This window comes from Eleutherodactylus coqui, chromosome 1, assembly GCF_035609145.1.
Source record: "Eleutherodactylus coqui strain aEleCoq1 chromosome 1, aEleCoq1.hap1, whole genome shotgun sequence".
Classification (NCBI taxonomy): domain Eukaryota; kingdom Metazoa; phylum Chordata; class Amphibia; order Anura; family Eleutherodactylidae; genus Eleutherodactylus; species Eleutherodactylus coqui.
The window spans coordinates 421,629,728-421,657,061 of record NC_089837.1 but is presented as its reverse complement, the minus strand read 5'-3'; the positions used below and the strand labels follow the sequence as shown (position 1 = coordinate 421,657,061).

The 27,334-nt window shown below is 44.4% G+C and overlaps 1 protein-coding gene across 3 annotated transcripts in view; it reads right to left on the bottom strand.

Moving 5' to 3' along the window:
* The window catches only part of DIAPH3 (diaphanous related formin 3), a 611,019-nt gene extending 605,999 nt beyond the window's left edge, over positions 1–5,020 (bottom strand). For all 3 annotated transcript variants that reach the window (XM_066581399.1, XM_066581379.1, XM_066581388.1), the window contains exon 1: positions 4,717–5,020. In XM_066581399.1, coding sequence (XP_066437496.1) covers positions 4,717–4,830 — 114 coding nt within the window. In that variant the 5' untranslated portion in view covers positions 4,831–5,020. The remainder of the gene's footprint in view (positions 1–4,716) is intronic.
* Positions 5,021–27,334: the final 22,314 nt, after the last annotated feature.

The following is a 27,334-nucleotide window of genomic DNA, read 5'->3' as shown; positions in this document are numbered from 1 at the left end:
TATGATGCCATGTAGTACGGTCCGCTGACCATCATATGGGACACTTGACTATGATGCAGTGTAGAACGGTACGCTGACCATCATATGGGACACTTGACTATGATGCAGTGTAGAACGGTACGCTGACCATCATATGGGACACTTGACTATGATGCAGTGTAGACCGGTACGCTGACCATCATATGGGACACTTGACTATGATGCAGTGTAGAACGGTACACTGACCATCATATGGGACACTTGACTATGATGCCATGTAGTACGGTCCGCTGACCATCATATGGGACACTTGACTATGATGCCATGTAGTACGGTCCGCTGACCATCATATGGGACACTTGACTATGATGACGTGTAGTACGGTACACTGACCATCAATATGGGACACTTGACTATGATGCCATGTAGAACGGTCCGCTGACCATCATATGGGACACTTGACTATGATGACGTGTAGAACGGTCCGCTGACCATCATATGGGACACTTGACTATGATGCCATGTAGTACAGTCCGCTGACCACCATATGGGACACTTGACTATGATGCCATGTAGAACGGTCCGCTGACCATCATATGGGACACTTGACTATGATACAGTGTAGAACGGTCCGCTGACCATCATATGGGACACTTGACTATGATGCCATGTAGTACGGTCCGCTGACCATCATATGGGACACTTGACTATGATGCCATGTAGTACGGTCCGCTGACCATCATATGGGACACTTGACTATGATGCCATGTAGTACGGTCCGCTGACCATCATATGGGACACTTGACTATGATACAGTGTAGAACGGTCCGCTGACCATCATATGGGACACTTGACTATGATGCCATGTAGTACGGTCCGCTGACCATCATATGGGACACTTGACTATGATGCCATGTAGTACGGTCCGCTGACCATCATATGGGACACTTGACTATGATGCCATGTAGTACGGTCCGCTGACCATCATATGGGACACTTGACTATGATGCAGTGTAGAACGGTACGCTGACCATCATATGGGACACTTGACTATGATGCAGTGTAGAACGGTACGCTGACCATCATATGGGACACTTGACTATGATGCAGTGTAGAACGGTACACTGACCATCATATGGGACACTTGACTATGATGCCATGTAGAACGGTCCGCTGACCATCATATGGGACATTTGACTATGATGCCATGTAGTACGGTCCGCTGACCGTCATATGGGACACTTGACTATGATGACGTGTAGTACGGTCCGCTGACCATCATATAGGACACTTGACTATGATGCAGTGTAGAACGGTACGCTGACCATCATATGGGACACTTGACTATGATGCCATGTAGTACGGTCCGCTGACCATCATATGGGACACTTGACTATGATGACGTGTAGTACGGTACACTGACCATCATATGGGACACTTGACTATGATGCCATGTAGAACGGTCCGCTGACCATCATATGGGACACTTGACTATGATGCCATGTAGTACGGTCCGCTGACCATCATATGAGACACTTGACTATGATGACGTGTAGTACGGTACACTGACCATCAATATGGGACACTTGACTATGATGCCATGTAGAACGGTCCGCTGACCATCATATGGGACACTTGACTATGATGACGTGTAGAACGGTCCGCTGACCATCATATGGGACACTTGACTATGATGCCATGTAGTACAGTCCGCTGACCACCATATGGGACACTTGACTATGATGCAGTGTAGAACGGTACGCTGACCATCATATGGGACACTTGACTATGATGCAGTGTAGAACGGTACGCTGACCATCATATGGGACACTTGACTATGATGCCGTGTAGAACGGTCTGCTGACCATCATATGGGACACTTGACTATGATGCCATGTAGTACGGTCCGCTGACCATCATATGGGACACTTGACTATGATGCCATGTAGTACGGTCCGCTGACCATCATATGGGACACTTGACTATGATGACGTGTAGTACGGTCCGCTGACCATCATATGGGACACTTGACTATGATGCCATGTAGTACGGTCCGCTGACCATCATATGGGACACTTGACTATGATACAGTGTAGAACGGTACGCTGACCATCATATGGGACACTTGACTATGATGCCATGTAGTACGGTCCGCTGACCATCATATGGGACACTTGACTATGATGCCATGTAGTACGGTCCGCTGACCATCATATGGGACACTTGACTATGATGCAGTGTAGAACGGTACGCTGACCATCATATAGGACATTTGACTATGATGCAGTGTAGTACAGTCCGCTGACCGTCATATGGGACATTTGACTATGATGCCATGTAGTACGGTCCGCTGACCATCATATGGGACACTTGACTATGATGCCATGTAGTACGGTCCGCTGACCATCATCTAGGACACTTGGCTATGATGCCGTGTAGTACGGTCCGCTGACCATCATATGGGACACTTGGCTATGATGTCATGTAGTACGGTCCGCTGACCATCATATGGGACATTTGACTATTATGCTGTGTAGCACGGTCCGCTGACCATCATCTAGGACACTTGACTATGATGCTGTGATCCGACACTTGTATCAATAGTTCAAGCTTAAAGCTGATACATTCCAATACTTTCTGATATGTGGGAATTTTTTTCTATTCCTACAATCCCTGCAGTTGCAAGCCTTCCCCTATTCCTCCCCTATGATCCATCCAGGCTGTGCTCCCCGTTACAATATGGAACATATGGCATCATGCAGTATCCTTATACTGGTATATGCCGTCCAATATCCACCACTGCAGGTTACTATATGAAGACATTGTCATTCTTGCTTTCTATATCTACTTGCCATTACAATGTGGAACATATAATACTTCTGCTGTTATGTATGTTTATCATCTGGGTGGGGAAGTAGGTGGGATATCTACTAATGGCATCCCCTATATCTGAGATGTGATCATACTTGGGAGTACAGGGGACTTGATAGAGAATTCACTCTATGCATTACATGTCTATGGACAGTCAGTAGTTGGTGGTCCCTGATGAGCCCCTTAGACTTAGGGGTGGACTGTGTAGGATGAAAGCAGTATGCTTATCATACATATAAGTCCGTGTGATGATTACTTTCTTCTCATTCCGGAATGACGTCTTGTGGTAGAACGTACAAGTTGCAGAGTGACCAAAGATAATTACTGCCTGGCTCTTGTCTGCTGTCCACTAGGTGGATCAGATCTAGTCTTCTCCCGACCCCAACATTGGATACCTCCCCTTTTTATCCCTACTTTCTAGTTAGGGAAGGGTAGATTGAGGTTCCTGTGTGGGGTCGCCCTTATCAGGGCAGTTACTCCACTCTCCGCTTTAGACCAGTGTTTGGGACAGCTTAGGATGCCAGTAGACTTTTTTAGATCATTCTTAATAAAGGTTATATATTAAGCCGGGGCCACATGAGTGTAAATGAAGTGTCTATAATACGCGGTAAATCGTAGCAATTCAAGTACACAGATTTGAGCTGTTCCACTTACACTGATCGCATATAATATGCGCATGAAGAAAAAAAATAATTAAAATTAAACAATTGCAACATAGTCTTAAAAAAAATTGCAACATAGTCTATTTTACTGCGTATTAGGCTGCCTGTCCACGGGCGAGTTTGCAGTGCGAGATCCATGGCGATAAAAATTGCCTGCGGACCTTGCATGACACGCTTTCCATAGGCTTACTTTGGAAACCGCTGCCCAACGCCCCCGATCAGAGAATCATGGCGATTCGCCGCACTCCTCTGCAGTGGGCCTGTTAGATAGGCTCACCACGGAGACCTGTCAGGGCTTCCCCTCCTCCCCTGCGGCGATATTCCGTCACAGCCGTGGACAGGGGGCCTTACGATTCTGGTTCTCTATGGTTGCATATGGTATCACTGCCCATACAGGTAGGTGGCGGGTTTACACAGCGCTTCTAAAAGACAATACAAGGAAAGTTAAAGAAAAAAACGAAACCAGGAACCCATGAATGACGGCGAGCGTGAGATACACCGTCATACACAACCAAAAGCGCGAGATACGCAGCGCAACGTGATTTTGTACGTAGCGTTCTACCATGAAGTGTTCTGAGCCCGGTCCAACTACTAAAAGACAGTAGACTTTTCTGCGAACCCCAATATGGGTGCAAGCTAGCGGGAGTCACCCGTCACCCCGAGGAGCTGCACCTACACACAGCGCTAGTTTACACAGGCGCGTCTGTGAAAACGCAACGTATTCACGGGTCGAAAAAGCAAAAAACAACCTGAGCGCTCAGTGACTGCTCACACAAATGCGCAGCTTCCGTTCGTGTTCGCAGCGTACTTACGTAGCCTATTGTCTCCAACGGGCTAGCTGGGTGTGTAATACAAACAGGACACACTGCGGTTTAACATCAGTTACGGGAAAATTACGCCTGTCTGAATACCCCAATGTAAATGAATGGGTACACAGCACAGCGTACTGCGCCGCACTGGCACGCCCGTGTGAACTAGCCCACATGTGACTCACCAGCTGAGATCAGTGTTGCCCTCCATCGCCATGGTTACGCTGCCAGTCTGTGCCCATGCTGGTCACTCAGCACTTCTGCTGTAAACACTATGACAGGTTCTACCCATGGAAACAAATGGTTAAGCATCACGTGACAGCCTGGCACAGCAGTGCCCATGATACGTGCCGCAGAGCTGCCACCCCACGTGATCCCAGCAGCCCGAAACTTACAAATCTGGAAATCTTCCGGTCTCCGTCCTCGGCCGCCTGATAGTCCGGCGCTGCGGCCGCGCTGCCTGGCACTCCTCGCTGCTTGCGGTTCATCTTGGCCCGCGACCGATCCATGAAGAGATGTCCCGCCCCGGGCACTGGCTGAGGCTGTCACTAACGGCGGATTAGGAGGGGGAATCCGATTACTGCGGGGAGGTGGGAGGAGAGCGCTGATCCACTTATCTTACTGCGATCTCATGCGCTGCCAGGAGGGTGCCCAGCGCCGGACACTGCGCGACCCCACTGACACAGGGCACACTCAATCTTCCCGCCACTCCGACCACGCCCAATCCTTCATATCCAACCTATAGGAAGACGGGATTCTCCAGCGGCCCGACCAAGTAACCAATGAAGGAGGCGTATAGCGCTGACGTCACGTAGCGCCGCGGTTACGCGGCAGACATCATTGTAGCTGGCGGAGGAGGCTCCTTGATGTGAGATCAGCTGGGCAGGGCAGGTAGTATTGCGGCCGCCTGGGTGCAGGGACGGTGGGCTGAGCTGGTAGTACAGGGGGCGTCATGGAAGTTCGAGTCATGTAGATATTGTATAGGCTTTCTAATACACTTTCCGTTACTTAACCTTCATGGCATCCAGTGAAAGCGCAGTGTGCAGCCAAGAGCTGCTGTTCACACACGTGCGTCTCCGTAGTTTGTAGGAGCTCTCCTGCGGAAGTATGAGGGCAGGGCTGATCATCAGCTGCTGGATGGGTGCAAGGTTTCCATTCACTGACAGCCAACACAGATGTGGAAAATGTTAAGTAGTTTAAATACAAAATCTATAAAGTACAACTTCATATTACATAATGATTAGGGCTTATTTACATAAAGTCACAAACCTGTTTAACCCCTTAGTGACCAAGCCTGTTTGCACCTTAATGACCAGGCCAAATTTTGGAAATCTGTAGTGTGTCACTTTAACATATTGTACTTCATTTAGGTGGTGAAAATAGACCGATAGAATTTGTGTATATTTATTAAAAATGCCAAAATTTAGGAGAATTTGGTTTTTATATTTTTGGAAATATTTCAAAGAGACAGTTTTTTTTCCCCACAGTGCAAGGAGGATTTGCCCACCCCTTCCACCCCAATGGATACCCCTATTTGTCCCGTGTCCAGAAACATGCCCATTGTGGCCCTAATGTTATGTTCATATGCACAACGGGGCCCAAACCAATAGGAGCAGGCGGTGGCTTTCAGAACAGACATTTTGCTTTAAGTTATTTTAGGCCCCACTGCCCACTTGTAGAGCCATTGAGCGGCCAAAATGATGGAGAACCCCCACAAATGACCCCATTTGAAATCTAAACCCCTTAGCCCATTTATCTATATGTGTAATGAGCATTCTGACACCACCATTTCATGCAAAAATTATTATAAAGCCAGTGAAAAATAAAAATGTCATGACCTGAAAATGTAGCAGACATTGAGCGGGGGCCTCCGTGTGATCCATGATCTCCAATATTAGATTATCCTTTGATACAGAGACTAGCGGTCAGTGCCAGAAGGTCCACAAGAAGTATCGGAGGTGTGAAGTCTCACTGGCAGGGGCTCAATTAACATCTACCTCTCACTAGCCAACCTTATTGCCATCATGATTAAAAGACTTCCTGAGGAAGAATCAGGGACTTCTCAGATGTGAGAAGAAGGGGAGATTAAAACATTGAATGAATCATTCCCAGTATCCTGAGCGGTAAGTTGCTAGGGATAGTTGGAGGACACTTTACCGATATCTCGATATTACAGATAAGTTCTCTTAACTTTTTAAACTTTTTTTCAATTAAACTTTCACATGATCGTCGTCATCCGTTATATAATGGCGATCATGTGAGCAAGCACTTCACACCTCGGCTGCCGGTGACAGCTCCAAGCTGTCGACTACCTTCGGTTGCCGATGGCAGGGAGCTGTCACGCTCCCTGACACCACAGCTTTATTCTACAAGGCCGACATGTTTTCACCCCCGTTGATTTCAATTGGGTTTTTTAAAAAAGGAAATTTTCATTAGATTTCCTTTTTTAACCGGCTGCAGGCTGTGCTATTTGTTCCAGACAGAAAGCTTTCTCTTTGATTTTCATGATCTAAGGCTAATTTCACACTGGCCAGTGCGATATCAGGCCGTGAAACTCAGCCCAGTATTGCGCTCGCAACGTGCTGTGCCCGTGGATGCGTCGTGTTTTTGTGTTACAATCGCCTTGCATCACTTCGAGGCAGTAGTGATCCTCCGCCATGGCTAAAAGCACAGTGTTTCCCATTGTTTCCAATGCACGTCATGTATTGTTGTATTACTATTGAACCCCTTAAATGAATCAGACCCCAGACCAAATATTAAACCCCAGAGCAGACCTGAGATCCCAAAAGAAACTCAAATCAAACTAAACTCATTCAGAGCCCAAAACAGACCCTTCTATTAACCCCTTAGTTACTGGCCTATAGTGTTTTTATGTCCTGGCTTTAATTTCTAGGGCCGTAAAAACACGCTCGCCCTGGGAATTAAAGCCGCGGAGGCTGTGGACATGACAGCTCCCTGCTGTCGGCTGCCAGAGGTAGCCAACAGCTTGGAGCTGTCATGGGTGGCCGTGATATGCAACCCACAGTCACGCTATCGCAATCACATAAAAGTAAACAAAAAGTGGAAGTGGATCTATGAGGGGAGCTGAAACTACTCACCTCCATGATGTCCCACAGCATTATGGTTCTTCCAGGACCTGTTACCGTCTTCTGCACACCAGACGTAAAATGTTGAACACATGCGCAGAAGGCCTGGGAGCCCAGGAGATTTAAATTCTTCCCACTCCCAGCTAGTGTGAGTAGCCAAGAGCAAGGAGATGTCAGTGGGAGCCGCTGTATGCAGTTCCCTATCACATGATTTCCAATGGGTTCTTTTACATGAAAGATGTTTTGAAGCTTGAAAGAACCCATTGGAAACCATGGGCTTCACATACATGCGTTTTGTAGCACGTGTAAACGAGGTCTTGGATATGCAAAACCTTTACAGAGTTATTCTATGTTAAAGTGACACATTTTGGCCATAGGAGCCCCAGTTACAAGGAAAAACATCCCCCTGTAGTGGCATCAGTCACTAGCAAAGCTGATCTGGGTGTGCTAAGACCCTGCATCTCGGTTGCGGCAGGGGTCACTCGTTGGTCACATGATGGCTGGGTCGAATAGCTACATAAATGTTTCCACTTTCTCTCTTTAGTACATAGTGTTTATTGAGCGCTATGTAGCCTGTAAAAGAGAATGCAGAAGCAGTTACAAACCACTTCTGTCTTTTCTTGCTTGTTCTTGGCTGTGTTCGACAGCTTAGGACCCAACCTGCTCCTTCTTGATTACAGGAGCTTTAATCCCTGGCTGTACATTTGCCATCAGCTGGCCCAGGACCAAGCACTGTAAATTTACTATGCTTGATCCTTAAAGGGTTAATAGTACACACACTAATCCCAGTCCTCCTCTCTGCTAGGATTGGGTGCAGGAACTTGGTCATCTAATCTTGACATGATGTCACAGAAGGTCCTGCATGCTTTCTAGTTGTGGTCATACCACAATTTGCACAAAATCATGACAAAAATGCCCTGGATTTGCCGCAGTTTACATAAAATTGCCACATGTATGTATGGTGGCGATATAAGAAACTGGAGAAAGAAGTATGGACAGCTGAACAGGCTGTCGGAGAGTGACTTTACTCTGGCAGTGTGATAGTGTGTACTGCGCCGCCAATGCTGATATGGTTATGTGGTGCCCCTTCATAGGGTAAGAGGAATGTGCCCTATACAGTTGCCCCCAACTCTTGTCAGATGGAAATGGGTGTTATAGTGGTTCAGATGTAACAAACATTAATGACTTTTTAAAACAATTACTGTCTAATTTTGAAAACCAAATGGCGTATAAGCAAATAATTGTGCTTGCTTAGCTGAAGATGCCATATGTGGATGTCCAGCGTAAGGGTGCTGGCCCAAGAGGTGGCAGACCCCATACAGCCTAACCCCGCCTACCCACGGTGGCCAATGACCACAGATTTTGCAGATAATACGGTCCTCTTATCGACAAAATCTTCTGCCAGTTGGCTACCATAGATTGTAGGGACTTTGACTGCATGCAGTGACCGCATCCTAGGACCGTGATCTTCCGGACAACCCCTTCTCCATCTTCATGGGTTTAACTGCTGAAATTCGATTATAAACTGATGTTTGCAGCAAAAGCTGTGAGTGACACATTTGTACTATTACATAATGCCCATTTAAATGTAAGACTGACCATGTAATACACGCAGAGGACATCGGAGGAGGAGCTGCTTCTTTTAGCATGACATATAGAAAGAGATTGTCCTCAAAGATCCATTTTTCTCAAGAAGGTCTGTATTATTCTGAAGTTTTCCATTTACACTTTGCTGCAAGAATAAGCTGAATGTCAGTGGAAAAAAACACAACCTGACGGCAACTAAAACATGACCTTTAGTTATGAAAAGCCACAACATGTCTTAAAAAGTACACAGATAATTATCCAAATGCACGGAAAGTACCGTATATACTCAAGTATAAGTGGCCTTTTTCAGCAACTTTTTATGCTGTAAAAGCCTCCCTCGGCTTATACTCGAGTGACGGTCCCGTGCACCATTGCATTCAATAGGGCCGTGACTGCTCTCATCAGCCCCATTGAAAGCAATGGTTTGCCAGCAACCCCTGCAGTGATTTTCGGGGAAGGGATTTAAATATAAGCTCTTCTCTAAAAATCATTCCTAGTTGAATAAAAAAAAAATCTATACTTGCCTCTCCGCCGCTGCCGGGTCTCAGGCGCTTCTAGCTGCTTGGGTCCCGTAACTGTAATGAAGTTCTTTCAGCAGGCAGGGATTTAAAATCCCCGTCTGTTGAAAGGGCTACGTCTGATTGGCTGAGTGCTCAGCCATTCATTGAATGACAGCTGAGTGCTGCCTGTAATTGGTCACAGCGCTCAGCCAATCACAGGCAGCTCTCAGCTATTCGTTAAGATTTAAAATCCCCGCCTGCTGAAAGAACTTCATGACAGTGCCGGGATGACAAGCGGCTAGACGCGCCTGAGCCCCGGCAGCGGCGGACAGGTGAGTATTTTTTACTACAGCTACGGATGATTTTCAGGGAACGGCTTATATTTAAAGCTTTTACCCGAAAATCACTGCCGGGTGCTGACATCGTAGTGCTTTCAGTGGGGCCGCCGGCATCGGCATCCCCATTGAAATCAATGGGAGAGCTTCGCGATCCTCTGTCACAGCTGTGGCAGGGGATTCTTTACTCCCCGCGGGGAGTCCCCTTGTCACTGAACACTGTGACAGAGCTATCACAGTGTTCAGTGACAAGGGGACTCTCCACGGGGAATATTCCCGCATATGCAGTACCAGTAGCTGCTGCATTTCCCAACCTTATACTCGAGTCACTAAGTTTTCCTAGTTTTTTGTGGTAAACTTAGGTACCTCGGCTTGTACTCGGGTCGGCTTATACTCGAGTATATACGGTATGTCTACTGTGTGTGCTTCAATTCAGACTTTTTTCACTGATCAAAAAAAGGCTACAAAATAATTTAACCTCACCTGGATGTAGCATATGGATTTGCTGATTTACAGTTGGAACAAGACATGTTCTGCTAGAGGGGAAAGTGACTGCAAACTTTGGAGGACGCGATGCCAGCATGCAGTAGTACATTTTCTCTAGAGCACTGTATCCATCTGCTGAAACCTCTGGTGACTCCGGTAAGGCTGAGCGATCACTGGCAGCTCTGTACTTAGAGCTGTTAATTTGTTTCAAAAGTCGGGAATTACAGCAGGGAAACCAAGTGAATTTGCTCAACGGTAGGGTCTGTCCCTGCAGAAGAGTATGAACAGTAGATTTATTCCACAAGTATCTGCAATGTTAAACTATTCTATGACGGGTTCAGTCCATATGCAGTGTATTCTGTGCCTTTAATCTGGACAGCATACTGTACTAATGTGTATGTGCATCATCACCTCTCCATAGTCACTATCTACTTTGAAAGAACAAGGTGTCTCTCCATTTCCATTAAACAAAGGAATCCTATCAGTAGTATTTAGAAAATGTGCCAAATACACTAGTAAAATGTGATTGTTCTCAGTACGAGAAATCAAGTAATCTTGTATTTTTGTTAGCCATTAAAAGGTATCATATGTACATGATGTTATAGCGGGCTTTCGCATCTCTCACGGGCCTTCCTCAAACATTATGCCTGAGAAGGACCCTGAGAGGTCCGAAAGCTCGCTATAACATCATGTATTTTTGTTAGGCATTAAAAGGTATATCTACAAGATTACTTGGTTTCTCTTACTGAGAACTGTCTAACACCGTACCAAACCTTTTATTTCATAATACATGAATAAAGACCCCTCCTGATGAACTAGAGAAACAAGAATTTTATTCTGGAGTTTTTTTCATCCAAAGTACTGTATATTTTAGACATGTTACAAATTGCAGTACCTCTGCATTTAAATTGCTTTAACCTAATTTTATATCTAGACAGACAGACATGTAGGAACAAAGGACATGTGCCGTCTTGCATGTTTCAGGCAAGCATGGTGCCCTTAATCATAGACGTCAAGGCATATGTGAGTAACACATATCACATCTAGTAATTAGGAAATTAATAGTACCAGTGTTTCTGGTAGCACAATGCGCCACACAGCTGTACTGCATGGTACATCAATTATGATCCCCGCTAGAGATGAGCGAACGTACTCGTTGAGGGCGATTTCGCAATCGAGCATCACTATTTTCGAGTACCTGGCTACTCGGGTGAAAAGATTCGGGGGGGGGGCAACGTGGTGGAGCGGCGGGTAGCAGTGGGGAACGGCGGAAGCTCTCTCTTTCCCCCCCCCCCACTCCCCTCTGCAACCCCCCGGCACCCCCGAATCTTTTCACCCGAGTAGTCAGGTACTTGAGAATAGCGATGCTCGATTGCGAAATCGCCCTTAATGAGTACGTTCGCTTATCTCTAATCCCCACACATCACACACACAGCTCTACTACATGCATCCTGATTCTCACACACACACAGCTGTGATACATCCATGCTGATTTCCAGACCTCACTAGCTCAGCAGACTCCTGGATACAGTAATCCATCCCTGGTCATATGATCCCTCACTCCACCCACACAGGTGATCACATGACAGTGACGTCATCACGGGTCCTGGTGGCTGCTGTCGGCTTATCCAGTATACAGGACTTTATACCAAACTGCACAATGGCTCCTCCCACAGCAGTGACATCACAGCAGGTCCTTCAGCCCACTGGATCTCTTTTACCAAACTGCACAATGCCTCCTCCCACAGCAGTATGTCACCGCAGGTCCTTCAGTCCACCGAGTCTCTGTGTTCACGGTAGGTCGATGTCTTCTATCAGGATCACTGAGTTGTGTCTGATATAATAAGGGCTTAGTTGTATTCTCATTTTGTTATTTTTATCATACCCTTCCAAGAGCCCTAACTTTGTTGTTCTTCTGTCAGTCAGGCTCTGTCTTATATATATCTTGTTTGACCTGTGATGACATCACCAGGGACGGAGCATCAGAAGCACCTACACCTACATACCTACATATAATGGACAAGAAAATGAAAGAAAAAAATCTTGGTCACTCAGGGGTTAACTCTCAACAAGTCTGTACAATTTTTTTTTTTTCAGCTGAAATTGTTTGGGCCCTAGACAACATCTATTTTGGGTAATTGCAATAGTGTAATCTTTCCATAACTTTTTATTTTTCCATTTGGTAGGCCAAATCAGAGGAACCATTTTGTTTGGCACACAGCAATCCTCCCACTGGGACACTTTTAAGCAATAAATATAATAAAATGTAAATTGAAGTTTAAATGGATTATTATGGAGATAACTGACCAGGGTTGGTATGGCCGTCATACCACCAGACCATATAAATAGCGCGTCATCAATATAAAGATTTTATGGTCTCTGAATTGAAGGGTTTGAAGGTCACCAGGCTAGCAGTGTTTTCTGCGCTATAGATGTCTCATACTTCCCAGTCACGCATGAATCCTCCTGAAGAAATAACCTCTCTGTTTAGAGTGTCAAAAAGTGTTATAAATTTGTACTCCTAAATTCTTCTATGGCTTTGTGATTTGAAATTGCCTTTAAATATTATAACTTTCATGTATTCTATGTTGTGTCCATGACTAGAAAAGTGCTCGGCCACAGATAATTTTTGTCTTTCTCTGTTTAATTGTGTGTCGATAAGATCTCATCCTGGTTTCAGTTTTTGTCCTGTTTCTCCAACATAAAGGGCTCCAACAGGACATTTACTGCACAGGATCAGCTACACAACATTGGACGCAGAACATATGACTGTCCCGGGAATCTTGTAGTCCTGTTGTGTGTTTGGGGATCTGTATCCTGTCTGTGGTCTGTACATGTGAGCAGGTCTTGAAGCTCCTTACATTCCAGGGATAATTTCCTTTTCATGCGTCAGAGAGCAATGCACTTCTGATTATGAAGTTCCCCAAATTTGGAGGTTGTCTGTATCACAGAAGAGGAGGGTCCGGGAATATAGTTTTCAGACGGTCATCCTTGTGTAGGGTTGCACTGACAGTAGGCCAAGTGATTAGCTGAGTAGTGGACGCTCATCGATCAACTATTCATGTCCGATCCTGAGGATAGATTATTAGTAAAGTCCTAGAATACCCATTTAACTTTGTTGGTTAAGGACCCTTCCTGTTTTTAAGGCTACACCAAATGTTCTTCATTGGATTCGTGTCTAGGCTATTGCCCAGCTATGGAAGAAGTTTGAGTCCGTGTTTATTAAATATATGCTTCACACTTTTTGCTGTGTGGCAAGGAGCTCCATCTTGCATAAAAATGCTGCTCCTGTTGTGGTGCTGCAGTACACAGAATGGCCTTCAGAGGGTTGTAGGTAGCCATTCAGGCTGCAAAAACAAGAGCTAACACCTGTGGGTGTGGCGGGAATCAACATAAAAGTGTCAGCTCCTGCCACAGTCAGGGGGAAGTTGACAGAGCTGGAAGGCCTGCAAGCAAGAGGTGCAGTGTGGACCAGTGGAGGCCTCGAGTCTAACAGGGAGAACAATCCTAGACTCTCACCCTGGTGGGGTACAGCTGGACTTTGGTGATGTAATGAACTTTGCTGTGTATGAAATAAATACTGGCAGGCGGCAGTGTTTAAAGACAATCCAAGTCTCCTGAGCTGTTTCTATATGTGTGGTGCCCATTCCAGACGAAAGGATGGCGATCCTGTAGGCAAATAACCCCAACTTTCCACACTATCTAGAAACCATTCACTGAGCTAATTAAACAGGCGATTCTCTGTCACATTCCAATACTGGAACTAATCCATCATTCCTTTTACTGTGTCCTGATGACTTGGACCCTTTACCCAAATGACACCCTAGACCAGTGTTTCTTAACCTTTTCAGCCTTGAGTACATCTCTGGGAAAAAGATTTCACAGCGGGGCACTCCTACCAAAAAAGGTGTTGTCAGGCGTTGGGACTTATCACAACATATGATTTTACCTTCGATATTCTGAGCACCAGCGGCCTCTAGTGAGCACAACATCACTGGCCATTTGCGTATCACCTAACCAGCAGTGCTGCACTCACTAGAGACCGATGGGTGCCCAGTGAATGAGGCACCCGAGAGCCAAAGACTTCAGAGGTGAACGGGAGCATGGAAGCTTCTAAAATTGGCTGTGAGAATGCAGCTGATTTTGAGTTAAAATCCGCACACATAATGCGGAAATGCTATGGATTTTGCAGTGGAATTTCCAACTGCAGAAAATCTGCAACATTTCCGCTATGTGTAAACATACTCTGAGGCTGGGTCCAAATGAGGCTGATTTACGGCAGAATGTCTGCAGGAGACAATTGCCGTCACCTGAGCAGCGGCGCTGTGTTAGTGCAGGCCGACGGGTACTGGGTGAAGGAGTGTGCCGACATCCGAAGACATTGGAGGTGACGTAGAGAGGTAGCTTGATTAGAGGCACAATAAACATGCAAGGGTGGGAGCTTCAAGGCCAGGTTAATATAGTGTCTCTAATAAGAGCATAGTGGAGCCAATTCTGGAACTGGGGACTAGGAGAAAGATACTGGAGCTCCACTTATGCAGAGGAACTGTCCAACAGGCTGAATGGCTCAATAGGATGGGCTACTACTTGGAGGGCATGAGGTCACAGGTTTGAATCCTGACATCTAGTGGTTTTACGGCAATGGAAGACGAACACGCCAATCATGATGTCAGGTAGGGAGAGGTAAGGTCACAAGTAGAGTTTTTACAGGCACAGCATTCTTATTTTATGCATCTTCACAGAATAGTATTTTTTATGCAGATTGTGCAAAGGAAAAATCTTATTATACTGTATCAAAAAGAGCGCGATTGATTGTGCCGTGCTCGGTGCATATATTTTGGACTTTGTTCCTTTTCATTCTTAGATTTTCATCTGTCAATCCGGATGAAACTTTGTAGTGGCTTGCTCGGTAATGGATTTCAGAGAACAGCATCCACATGCAGCTTCTAAATTAGCCATATCATCAGGTTCTTAGAAGTTCACAACTCAGCAAGACATCCCCCTCCTCCATAAGACATACAGTCTCAAACTCCTAGTGACAAGAACTAACACAGATCGATCTTCAGATTACTTTCAAGTGAGTGAGCTTTATAATTGAGCTAAGAGCCGGCAGACTGTAAACACGCAGGCACTGAAGACTGCTTTTGAATATACAGTAATAAAGAGGCTGTTAAACTTCAGTAATGTCCTTGCCCAGGATTATCACAAATAACATCTACAATATATTTCTTTGTTATAGAAGCTCTGTTTTCTAATAGAAGTGATACTGTGTCCTAGTTTGGGTAAAGTTTGAAGTAAACATTGAGAAGGAACTTGGTGAAGTCTGGAATGCACATTCCTTCCTTATAAGATAGGCCAATAAATCGGGAGAATTGCAGCAATGTAAAAGGAATCCATGTAGTGGAAAAGATGTGTGAAATGTCTGTTGTTAATATAATCTCTACAGGCGAGGATCGGTATGAATGACAATATTCTACAAAGGATTTATTTTTAGACATCTTAATGTATTATTAGATACATAAGCAGTTCCTACTTTCCCAAGTCATCTACACAAAGAGGAAAATAGAAAGAAAATAATGTAAATGCAGAGTTAATGGACCATGTGATCTTTTTCTAACATCCATGTTATGTTCTTATCTGCTTGCCTAATAAATATGCATCTTAGGCTCGGCGCACACTTGCCATGTGTGTGAGTTGTGCAACTCACATTAGATACCACACAGACACTTGTCTTTGTTGCCTGATGCATGGATGGCCCACATATTAACATGCAATTGCACGTCCTAGTTCTCATTTGTAATATGGACAAGAATAGGGCATCCAATGGTTTGTGTGGAAAAAAAACACCACTATGCATAGTCCTATAGGCTTTAATGTGTCAGTGTTAGAGATGAGCGAGCATACTCTCTAAGGGCAATTACTCGATCGAGCATTGCCCTTAGCGAGTACCTGCCTGCTCGGAAGAAAAGATTTGGCTGCCGGCGGCGGGCGGGGAGCTGCGGGGGACAGCGGGGAGGAACGGAGGGGAGATCTCTCTCTCCCTATCTTCCCCCCGTTCCCCCCTGCTCACCGCTACAACTCACCTGTCACCCACGCCGGCAGCCGAACCTTTTTTTCCGAGCGGGGAGATACTCACTAAGGACAATGCTCGCTCGAGCAATTGTCCTTAGCGAGTATGTTCGCTCATCTCTAGTCAGTGTCCTATCAGTGAATTACCACAGAGAGCAGACTGACTCAAACACGCTAGTAGCGGAAACCAAAAAGTGGCAACAGCACTCAAAATACATTTACTATCAGGAGTATACATACCTATAATCAATACTCTAACCACATTAAATAATGCAAGGTTCTTGGTATATAATTTGATCAAATCATATTGGCCCATCTACCAATGTCCAGATGACCAAGCTCAGATGGGCCCTAACACTAATACCAGGTGGTTTGATCTTAACCTAGGAAAGATGGGTACCTACCTTTAAAAATACTCCTCTCTTAGGACTAAGCCTACAAATATAAGCAGGGAGGGTAGGATACCATTTATATGGTCCAATCGGAGGGACCTTGCATTCTTTAATGTGGTTAGAGTACTTATTATAGGTATGTATAATTCTGATAGTAACCTTGCATTAAAGGAAGCCTCTCACATCCCCACAGAAACATAAACAAATTTATGGTGCTGTTAGTGTATGTGCGATAAAGATGAGTGATGTATTGTGGATAACTACACACTTCCTCAAACCAATGATGCCCCTTCGGAAGTACGCGTGCTGCATTCAAATTTGACTCTTTTTGGAATCTTGTGTGCACGTTCTCTCTTAGATTTGTATAGGAGAGCGAGCGCACAGGACTCTGATGATAGTCAAATTAGCGTGCCGCGAGCCTACTTTTAAAGGGGAATACTAGTTGTTTGCTGGAGTGGGTGATTATCCAAAATCCATCACTCATGTACCCTTAGGCTGAGTTCACACAGGGCGGATTTGCTGCGGAAATGCTGTGGAGAATTTTGCCGCGGCAAATCCGCATGCAGCCGCTAATCCCGGGATTCGCCAGCCATGTGGACGAGATTTCTGCGGATTTGCCGACCACAGCATGTCCATTTTTTTTCCCTACTGCGGTCGCGCTCTCCTCTATGGGAGCGCCGGCCGCAGCGGAAGAGCGAGCAGCCGGGCCACTTGAAAACCGCCGCGGGTTTTGAAGCAGCGGTTCTCCCGGCAGAAATCTCGCGTTTTTTCGCTGCGGCCAAACCGCGAGATTTCCCCCGTGTGAACCTAGCCTAACAGCACCATTTAATTTGCTTATGCTGATGTAGGCATGTGAGTGGTTCCCCTTTTTTAGCTGTAGTATTGTAATGTTTTTGTTTAGATTTTTTTATTTCTTCGAAAATGATATAAGGCCTTATTTTAGGCCTTATGCCCACCGCTGTGTCGGACTACGCCAGCAGGATATCGCACTAGAGTTCAACACAACCCCCCCCCCCCCCAAAAAAGATCCCATACTCGCCTCTCCAGATCCGCCGTGTGAGTCCCGCGTGGCGAGTTGGTGTGCATGCGCAGTATAGCACATGACATGCGAGCAGTGGATGATGACGCGTGCTCCCAGCAGAAGTATTGCGCGACGGATGGCTCCATTAACTACTATGAAAGCCGGACGCGCGTTTTCCTGCAGCAATTAGAGCATGCTGTGCTTTCTTTCACGCTGCAGAATTCCGCAGTAGAATTCCACAGCTTGAACATTGAACATTCAAAAGAACCTAATAGCTGTGGGATAACACTGCAAATTTCCGGCGCATTTTGCACAGTGGAAATCCGTCCATGGGCATTAACCTTTAGGGTAAAAACTTTCAAATATTAGCACTATACATAAAAAAAGCGGCATTGACCAGCCTTTTCAGTAGGCCTGTGCTGCACCATCTGAATAGTGGCAGTTTTTGTCTAGAGTACCATGTGATGCCCTGTATAGCCTTCAATTTTTGAAGCCCTGTGGCATGTTTCCTGGACGTCAATGATGACATCCCTGCCTGATGTCTATTGTTTGCAGCATTGACTTAAAGGGGTTGTCTCGCGAAATCAAGTGGGGTTATACACTTCTGTATGGCCATATTAATGCACTTTGTAATATACATCGTGCATTAAATATGAGCCATACAGAAGTTATTCACTTACCTGCTCCGTTGCTAGCGTCCTCGTCTCCATGGTTCCGTCTAATTTCGCTGGCGGCTTGCTTTTTTAGACGCGCTTGCGCAGTCCGGTCTTCTGCTCTGAGCATGAGCCGCTTCAGTGTGCTCGCCGCTACAGCTCTTCTGCGCATGCGCAGATGAGCTGTAGCTTCTCGGGAGCGCGCTGGAGCGGCCATTCTGCTACCATCCTCTCTTAGAGGAAGGTGCAGAAACCTGAGCCGCCCAGCCCAGCCGTGCCGCCCAGCCGCCCAGGGGAGTGACGAGTGACGGACTGCCGCTGTGGCCCCGGGGCCTACCGCTGTGGCCCCGGGGCCTACCGCTGTGGCCCCGGGGCCTATCGCTGTGGCCCCGGGGCCTATCGCGGGGGAGCCGGGGCCTAGCGCCGGTTGCCTGCTGCCTGGCGGTGGGTGACTGTGGCCCAAGAGCGTGTGCCGTGGTCGGCGGCCGCGGTGGGTCCGGTCGGCGGCTGCGGGGCGTCTGGTTGTCAGGGACACACAGCTGGTAGCGTCTCGGGAGCGCGCACGTCGGGCTACAGCAAGCGACGGGAAAAGAGCCGGCGGCCATCTTGGGGAAACTTTTTATAAGTTGCTGGAACTGTAAGTAGAAACCGGCTAGAAAAGTCATTTACATGGGTGATTAGTAATATATGCTTAATAAGGGGGACTGAGCAAAAAAAAAAATTCACTGCTTCCTCGAGACAACCCCTTTAATCCAACAATGTTGCGGCTGTTCCAAAATAAAAACAGGGCAAGTTAAAAGCCATGGAGCTGTGGGGGAGCAGAGTGTGTGTGCTGGATAAGCATGTTTGTACGTACTTGAATACAAACATTGTCATAGCAGAGTCCCCAATGTTATTGAAAAAATGTGACTGGTGTCTTGAAATATTTCTGGACAGCCCCATTCCCCATAGAGTATCTTTAGAAATGGTCATATACTCACCTCTCTGATCTGCACTGGTGCTTGGTTCCCCGTGCAGCCTGTGTTTACAGCTGTAGTCCCACCAGCTTTATGTGATGTCTCAGGGGCTGCAGATAACAGAGCTCAGCAATCGATATTAAAACTAAAGACAACCCCTTTAATTTTCTGAATTTCTAATCGCCTTTGTAACCAGAAATTAATGGAGTACTTTAACAAACATTGGACTTCAGACGTATTTTTCCAATGCACAGCTTGGAGTTGATATCTGCATCTTACCAAATATAATTGGTTCATGTTAAAATTTGTAATTAATAAAAAAATGTAATTATGTACTTTGAGAAAAACTAGTGAAATTGAAAAATGTGAAAATTGTTTACATTCCACAAATAAACAATTTACTATCTTTTAGAATATAGGACAACATGGAGGATGATGTTCCTCCTGAGAATGATGGGAGTGGTGGCACGTCTTTCACTTCACGTTCGTGTTCAATTTCTACATGCAAAAAACTAAATGATATATCGTTCCATGTAAACAGGCAGCAGTTCATTTATGAACGACTGCCTGCTTACTGTGAATGGAGGCAGGCGGGCCGGAATGATCCCCCAACCCCACTTCACTTCCATTCACTACCGCACCTCCATTAAATCAGCGATGCTCATTACTGTGAAAAGCACAGGAACAATTATTGTTGGGACCACCTGTCGGGCATCTGTTGCTCGACACCTCATCCCATGTAAAAGCACCCTTAGAAGTTAGAAGATGATAATGCAATAGGAGTTTTCCTTTTGATCATAACATTGAGAATCACTGCGCCTTAAAATATGGAATTGGTTCCTATCACAAAAGAATTGCAAATGGCAGAATACATATTTTAAAAACGTGAGGGATATTGCCCAAATTCCACCTGTAAAGAATTAAAATGCATAAAACAAAACTGCATAGTGTGAAAGCAGAACACTAGTATGATATTTCCCACAGGGGTTACGCCGATTGCTAGGCAGATGATGTTTAATAGAGAATTTGCATGATCCCTAGTTGAGGAGGAGGCATTAAATAGATTGGTGTTTTCTTCATCCTCCTCCACCATTACTCCCAGATTACTTTTTAGAGGCCAACACTTTCAGTTTTCTTCGTAGTGTACACTACCGTTCAAAAGTTTGGGGTCACCCAAACAATTTTGTGTTTTCCATGAAAAGTCACACTTATTCACCACCATGCGTTGTGAAATGAATAGAAAATAGAGTCAAGACATTGACAAGGTTAGAAATAATGATTTGTATTTGAAATAACATTGTTTTTACATCAAACTTTGCTTTCGTCAAAGAATCCTCCTTTTGCAGCAATTACAGCATTGCACACCTTTGACATTCTAGCTGTTAATTTGTTGAGGTAAGCTTGTGAAATTGCACCCCACGCTTCTAGAAGCATCTCCCACAAGTTGGATTGGTTGGATGGGCACTTCTGGCGTACCATACGGTCAAGCTGCTCCCACAACAGCTCAATGGGGTTCAGATCTGGTGACTGCGCTGGCCACTCCATTACCGATAGAATACCAGCTGCCTGCTTTTGCTGTAAATAGTTCTTGCACAATTTGGAGGTGTGTTTAGGGTCATTGTCCTGTTGTAGGATGAAATTTGTTCCAATCAAGCGCTGTCCACTGGGTATGGCATGGCGTTGCAAAATGGAGTGATAGCCTTCCTTATTCAGAATCCCTTTTACCCTGTACAAATCTCCCACCTTACCAGCACCAAAGCAACCCCAGACCATCACATTACCTCCACCATGCTTAACAGATGGCGTCAGGCATTCTTCCAGCATCTTTTCATTTGTTCTGCGTCTCACAAACGTTCTTCTTTGTGATCCAAACACCTCAAACTTGGATTCATCCGTCCACAACACTTTTTTCCAGTCTTCCTCTGTCCAATGTCTGTGTTCTTTTGCCCATCTTAATCTTTTTCTTTTATTGGCCAGTCTCAGATATGGCTTTTTCTTTGCCACTCTGCCCTGAAGCCCAAAATCCCGCAGCCGCCTCTTCACTGTAGATGTTGACACTGGTGTTTTGCGGGTACTATTTAATGAAGATGCCAGTTGGGTACCTGTGAGGCGTCTGTTTCTCAAACTACAGACTCTAATGTGCTTATCTTCTTGCTTAGTTGTGCAACGCGACCTCCCACTTCTTTTTCTACTCTGGTTAGAGCCTGTTTCTGCTGTCCTCTGAAGGGAGTAGTACACACCGTTGTAGAAAATCTTCAATTTCTTAGCAATTTCTCGCATGGAATAGCCTTCATTTCTAAGAACAAGAATAGACTGTCGAGTTTCAGATGAAAGTTCTCTTTTTCTGGCCATTTTGAGCGTTTAATTGACCCCACAAATGTGATGCTCCAGAAACTCAATCTGCTCACAGGAAGGTCAGTTTTGTAGCTTCTGTAACGAGCTAGACTGTTTTCAGATGTGTGAACATGATTGCACAAGGGTTTTCTAATCATCAATTAGCCTTCTGAGCCAATGAGCAAACACATTGTACCATTAGAACACTGGAGTGATAGTTGCTGGAAATGGGCCTCTATTCACCTTTGTAGATTTTGCACAAAAAACCAGGCATTTGCAGCTAGAATAGTCATTTACCACATTAGCAATGTATAGAGTGCATTTGTTTAAAGTTAGGACTAGTTTAAAGTTATCTTCATTGAAAAGTACAGTGCTTTTCCTTCAAAAATAAGGACATTTCAATGTGACCCCAAACCTTTGAACGGTAGTGTAGTTGAAAACTATTTTGCGTTATTTGTACTTTCTTTGGCAATGTTTTTATCTTGTCACATTTTTTTCTCTATATTCTTTAATGTACTATCGCTACCTGGTTTTAGTAGTTTAAACACTTTCTTTTTATCATTTGTTGCACCCTTTACAATCTTCTTTCGAATGTGGTTTTTTGCTATAAGCTATATATCTTATACAGGACCTATTTAAGATACTCTTATTGTACTTTTATTTTTGAGGACTTTGTTTATGCCTTTTGAGGTAATTTTTTTAGAAGCTGAAAATTGCCCTTTGTGAAGCCAACTCCTCCACTAAACCTCTTAATAATGCATAAGTGAAAACTTATTGGGGCAGGTTTACTAATGCTGTCTAATTACACAATGTAAACTTAGAATAGACTTTCAGAATATGCGTATAATTTATCACAGTAGTAAACTCTGTGTGCTTGATTTGGTGCATGTTTTGGGATCAGACTTTTTTTTTTTGCCTTCTCTATATCAGCTCTTTTGTGGTTTTCATAAAAAATATTTTGTGCTAAAAATCTAGTGCATACCATTAATAAATCTAACCTCAATGATGCCACACCTTCTTCTATAAACACTTTTCAGAAGTGCCTAGCAAGGTGCAAAAAGTGTCTAAAACACCTAATACATGTGACACGACATGTACACCAGTTTTGTGCACATTGTAAGCCTGAATTCTGCTGCACAAACAATCTGCCCCATTATGCTGTGCTCTCTTACCTAGGTGACCCCCAACCTGTACTTTTGATACATTTCATGACAATGATTTATGGAAAAAACATATAGGTACTGTCAGATATACAGTTCTCTGGATATTCCAAATGACACCTGGGAAATCACAGGCCGGAAGACTATGGGTACACAAGCACCTAAGCTGCGTACAACAGAGTTTGTCCAGAGACAACCAGCCCCCTTTATGTGTCCAATCATTCAACGACGGTTGAGCGTTGGCTACCAATTAGAGCCTGTGTTAAAAATAAGTAAATCTGCATATATTATTGTAAAATACAGAGTAAGGATGCACAAATTTGGTTTAAAAATATAATTCTGCTTCTGTACTCTATTGCTCATGCATACTATTGAAAATGAACCAATTTAAGGCCATAGTCTGCTTGAAATAAGTACATTTTAATTGTGTTGGCTACGCAATACATGAATAGCACACAATTTACTCTTATGGCCCTTTTACACTGGCCGAGTCATTTAAATGACTGACGTTACAAAGTTGCCAGCGTTCAAGTAGAGCGTTTAGACTAAAAGTCTTCTTACTGGCTTCTTGTTCAGCGCCTCACCTTCTATGTGAAGCGCCGAACGGGAAGCATTTGCACAGAACAAGTAGCCAAAGATCCAGTGATGTTTTTTTTTTTTTGTTTTTTTTTGCTGACTTTCAGTGAGCAATAAATAACCCTGAATGAATAATGAGCGTTTTTGTTTTTTCCCCCCCATATTTACACTGAACTATTATCGCTTAAATTCATTTGTTTGAACAAATTTTGAGCACTAATTGTTACATGTAATTGGGCCGTTAGTTCTACTACAAAGCAATTATTTTTAACTCTTTTTACTATTTCAGTATGCTTTAAGTAGTAATACAAATCTTCTCTTTGCTAAAGTTCTTTATTTTTTCCACTGCTGTAAAGGTTTTTTTCTCACAGTTTTAGACAGAGTTAGAAGCTTTATTACTTTTTGATAAGAGTATCTCTTCCATACATTTTTGCGCAGAAAGCAGGCTGTGAAAAGGTTGGAGATAAGCTATGCTGTCTGTTAGTAGACTTCAGTAATGAAGCCGAGGAAGGGCCTGATATTGTCTGAAGCATCTGATCCCACTGTGAAAACTGGCATTGACGTGAACGGCAGTTTTCTTCAATCATTCTCATCAGAAAATATTGAATCCTGCCCTAGGAGCTTGTACAGTAACATGGTAAAAAACAGCAGTATATTGTATTTTACTAATCCTAAAAAAAATCTATTCACTGTCCTGCTGCGTATTGTCGTAGGTTTTCTTATGATGTATTACTTAAATGAGAATATTTGTCTAATATTTAGTATTCTATTCCCAACGGAATAAAGTTGTGTAGACACAACATTGATGTGCATCAGAAGATATATTCTCTGTTGTAGCTTTTCATAAATCTCTAAACGCTGTGAACAGTATGCTATGGTATTAAAACATGGCTTTTCTTTCACATTAGACAATAATCCACTCCAAAAGTAAAGTCAAATCAATATATTGCTTTTGCTTTTCTGCAAAGTTATTCCACATTTACAGATATTTAGATTTCTTTTTAATACAGATAAATTGAGTCCTGTTTTTCCAACATGTTGGCAACAGAGAGACCAAGTATTGACAAGCATGTGACTGAGCGGTGACCTAGACTAATAGGTCTGGCTTCCAGACAGTAATAGTTTACATTTGTTGTTCTTGACTCTTTCTATTGAGTGAGTCAGTTTGTGTGCTGCATTTGAAGTAGCATATTGACTAAGAAAGAAATGCTAGTTTTCATAAACCTTCTTTTACTATTGGCTTGTGCATGCTCTCCTACATTTTATATGCGCACATTTGAAGTATGCTGCCAATTACAGGGTAATGTACCGTTTGTCACCGGTGCTAAATTAGTTGAGGGGAAGATCAGAAGCAATGTCTGAAAAAATGGTATTTTACTGAAAGAGAAGTTGATGCTGCTTACAAACCTCCAGCAGTTGTGGTTGGAAAATGAGCAGTAAGTGAATGTAAAGCAACCCGCTGGTTTTAGGGCTAAATTTAGTCCTGGGACAGGAGGGGTGTATATTACGTGCACTTCTTGTTCTCTGCCATAAGTCTGATCACTGGTTCTGGTCTAGATTTCCTTAGATTCCAAGACCAATATGACTACTTTAATTTTCTAACTAGCTAGTGCACACTGTGCAGTGCTCTCTGACTGGCCAGTGCAGATCATGTGGGCAGCACTGGCCAATCAGAGAACATGTAGAATGCATTAGTAGTCTAATATTACCCCTGAGCTGATGGGCTTAGTGAGTCGAAAAATTGTTTCTGCCAGCTTGAATGTTCAAAAATGAGATCAGATGGCAGATCAGGTGAATGGCAGGACAATAATAAGTGCAGGTAATGTACCACTCATCTCCTCTGGTCCGGTATATAACTTTTCCCCAAAACCATAGGATCACTTTAAGCATGCCATGTCAGTCTTAGGCTAGGCTCAAACCAGCGCATTTTGCTTCTGTTTGGCTCCATTCTAGGAGATAAGCAATAGAAAAACTGGAAGATCCCATTTGGTGTGGTGGAGTGAGTCCTTTTGAGCTTTCAGCATGCCCTTTGATATTTTACTGGAAATAACAGTGCGGCATGCTGCACAATTTTGGTCAACCTTTTGTGAACGGAGCCTCCAGTGCAGATGTGAACATAGCCCAAGTACAAAAGTAAATGACATCAGCTTCATTTCCACATCAGTATTCAGGTCAGTATTTTGCATCACTGTAAACACAAACCAGGAGCTGATCTGAAACATGGAAGAAGTGCAGATCTTTCCATTCCATTCTCTGTGTCGGTTCCACCTCTAGTTTTGGTTTACAAGTAGTGTTGCTTGTCTTCTTGATCAGCCAAATGATAAAATTGCCCCGATTTCAGCAGAATGGAATTGGGTAATTCCAAACCGATTATTAGCAAAAATCGCAAGAAAATCGTATTTCACATAATGCCTGCTGCAGAGGTCAGCATGCAGCCCATAATCAGCCAGGGTGCCTTACTGATGTCACCAAATGTGTCCTCCATCTTGCATATGGGCAGCAGCTTCATTGAACGCATGCGCCACATGACATAGACATATATAAATAGTCACAGTGTAACCAGCACAGCAGCTTCTATTGGAGGGAGCAGAGAAAGAAGCTGCATTATGTTTATTTGCCTATACAAAACATGGTCTGTACAGTGGGAGAGGGTATATTTCTTCTGTCAACTTAAATAGCAGCAAATGAGACAGAAAAACTACCCTTTGGCATGGCAAATATTGCAGTTCTTGGTTTGTGGCCTCAGACAGATCTTGCTCAATAAAGTCCTTATGAATATATTTAATAGCACCAAATGATGCTGTTCTTTGCTTTAGGTCTTATGCAGCTAACAGTGAGGTTTGGGGAATTCAATGACACTGCGGCAAATGGGGAAAGTGCATAAATATAACATGTTAATATAAATAAAAAGAAACCCAAATCGTGAAATGGCAAATATACACAGTGCGTGTCAGTAGCCTCAAACATCGTTCAAAGTCACTAGTCTCACCACTACAAATGTGCAGGCCTTACACAGCTAGCAGTGGGGTGAGGGGAATTCAATTATGCTGCATCAGTGTCCTTAACAACCAGGGGGAGAAGACCAAGACAATGAATACACTGATGCCCAACCATTTTTTTAATTTGATGAGGAGATGACGGTGGGTCAGCATGCGCAGTCAGCTCTCCACAGGCAATGTGTACTCAGGGGATGTGGAAACAGGTGCCAGCTCCCGGTGCCCACTGTGACATAGAATCCAATCAGGAGCAGACTGATGAGGAAGAGGAGGTGGAAGATGATGAGGTGCTTGACCCAACATGAACAGACAGGGAGTCATGATAGCAGCTTGCAGGGAAGGAGGTAGAGGTGGATGTTTGCAGGGCAGCACCATGCTAAGACAGGGAGCAGAGTGTTGCATCAGCTACTACTAGTCGTAGCAGCACCAACATCAGGCCCACAGCTGGGTCTGCTCACAGAACTTGTGCAGCCAGGGCATTTATTGAAACTACGTGATGACAGAAGTGTGGCCATCTGTGAGATATACAGTTGGCGTTAAAAACGTGTCAAGAACATTAACAATCTCAACACAATATGTATGAACAGTAACATGAACTCCCACCACCTACTGCCTTGGAGAATCGACCTGGGCCAGAGGACAAAGCGTCAGCCTCATTCTGCTCCCTCTCCCACTGCTGCAGCTGCCACTTCCTCTATATCTCTTTCTGTACATGCAGTAGCCTCTGAGCACAGAGAGTCAGTTTTGTGTAGGGGCAGTAGCACAACTACTTCAGACCTCTCCTCTGCAATTGACAACTGGCCTGCATACTTCAGAGCCAGGAGTGGGAAAGGGAGAGCAGAAGTTGATCTACCACCATCTT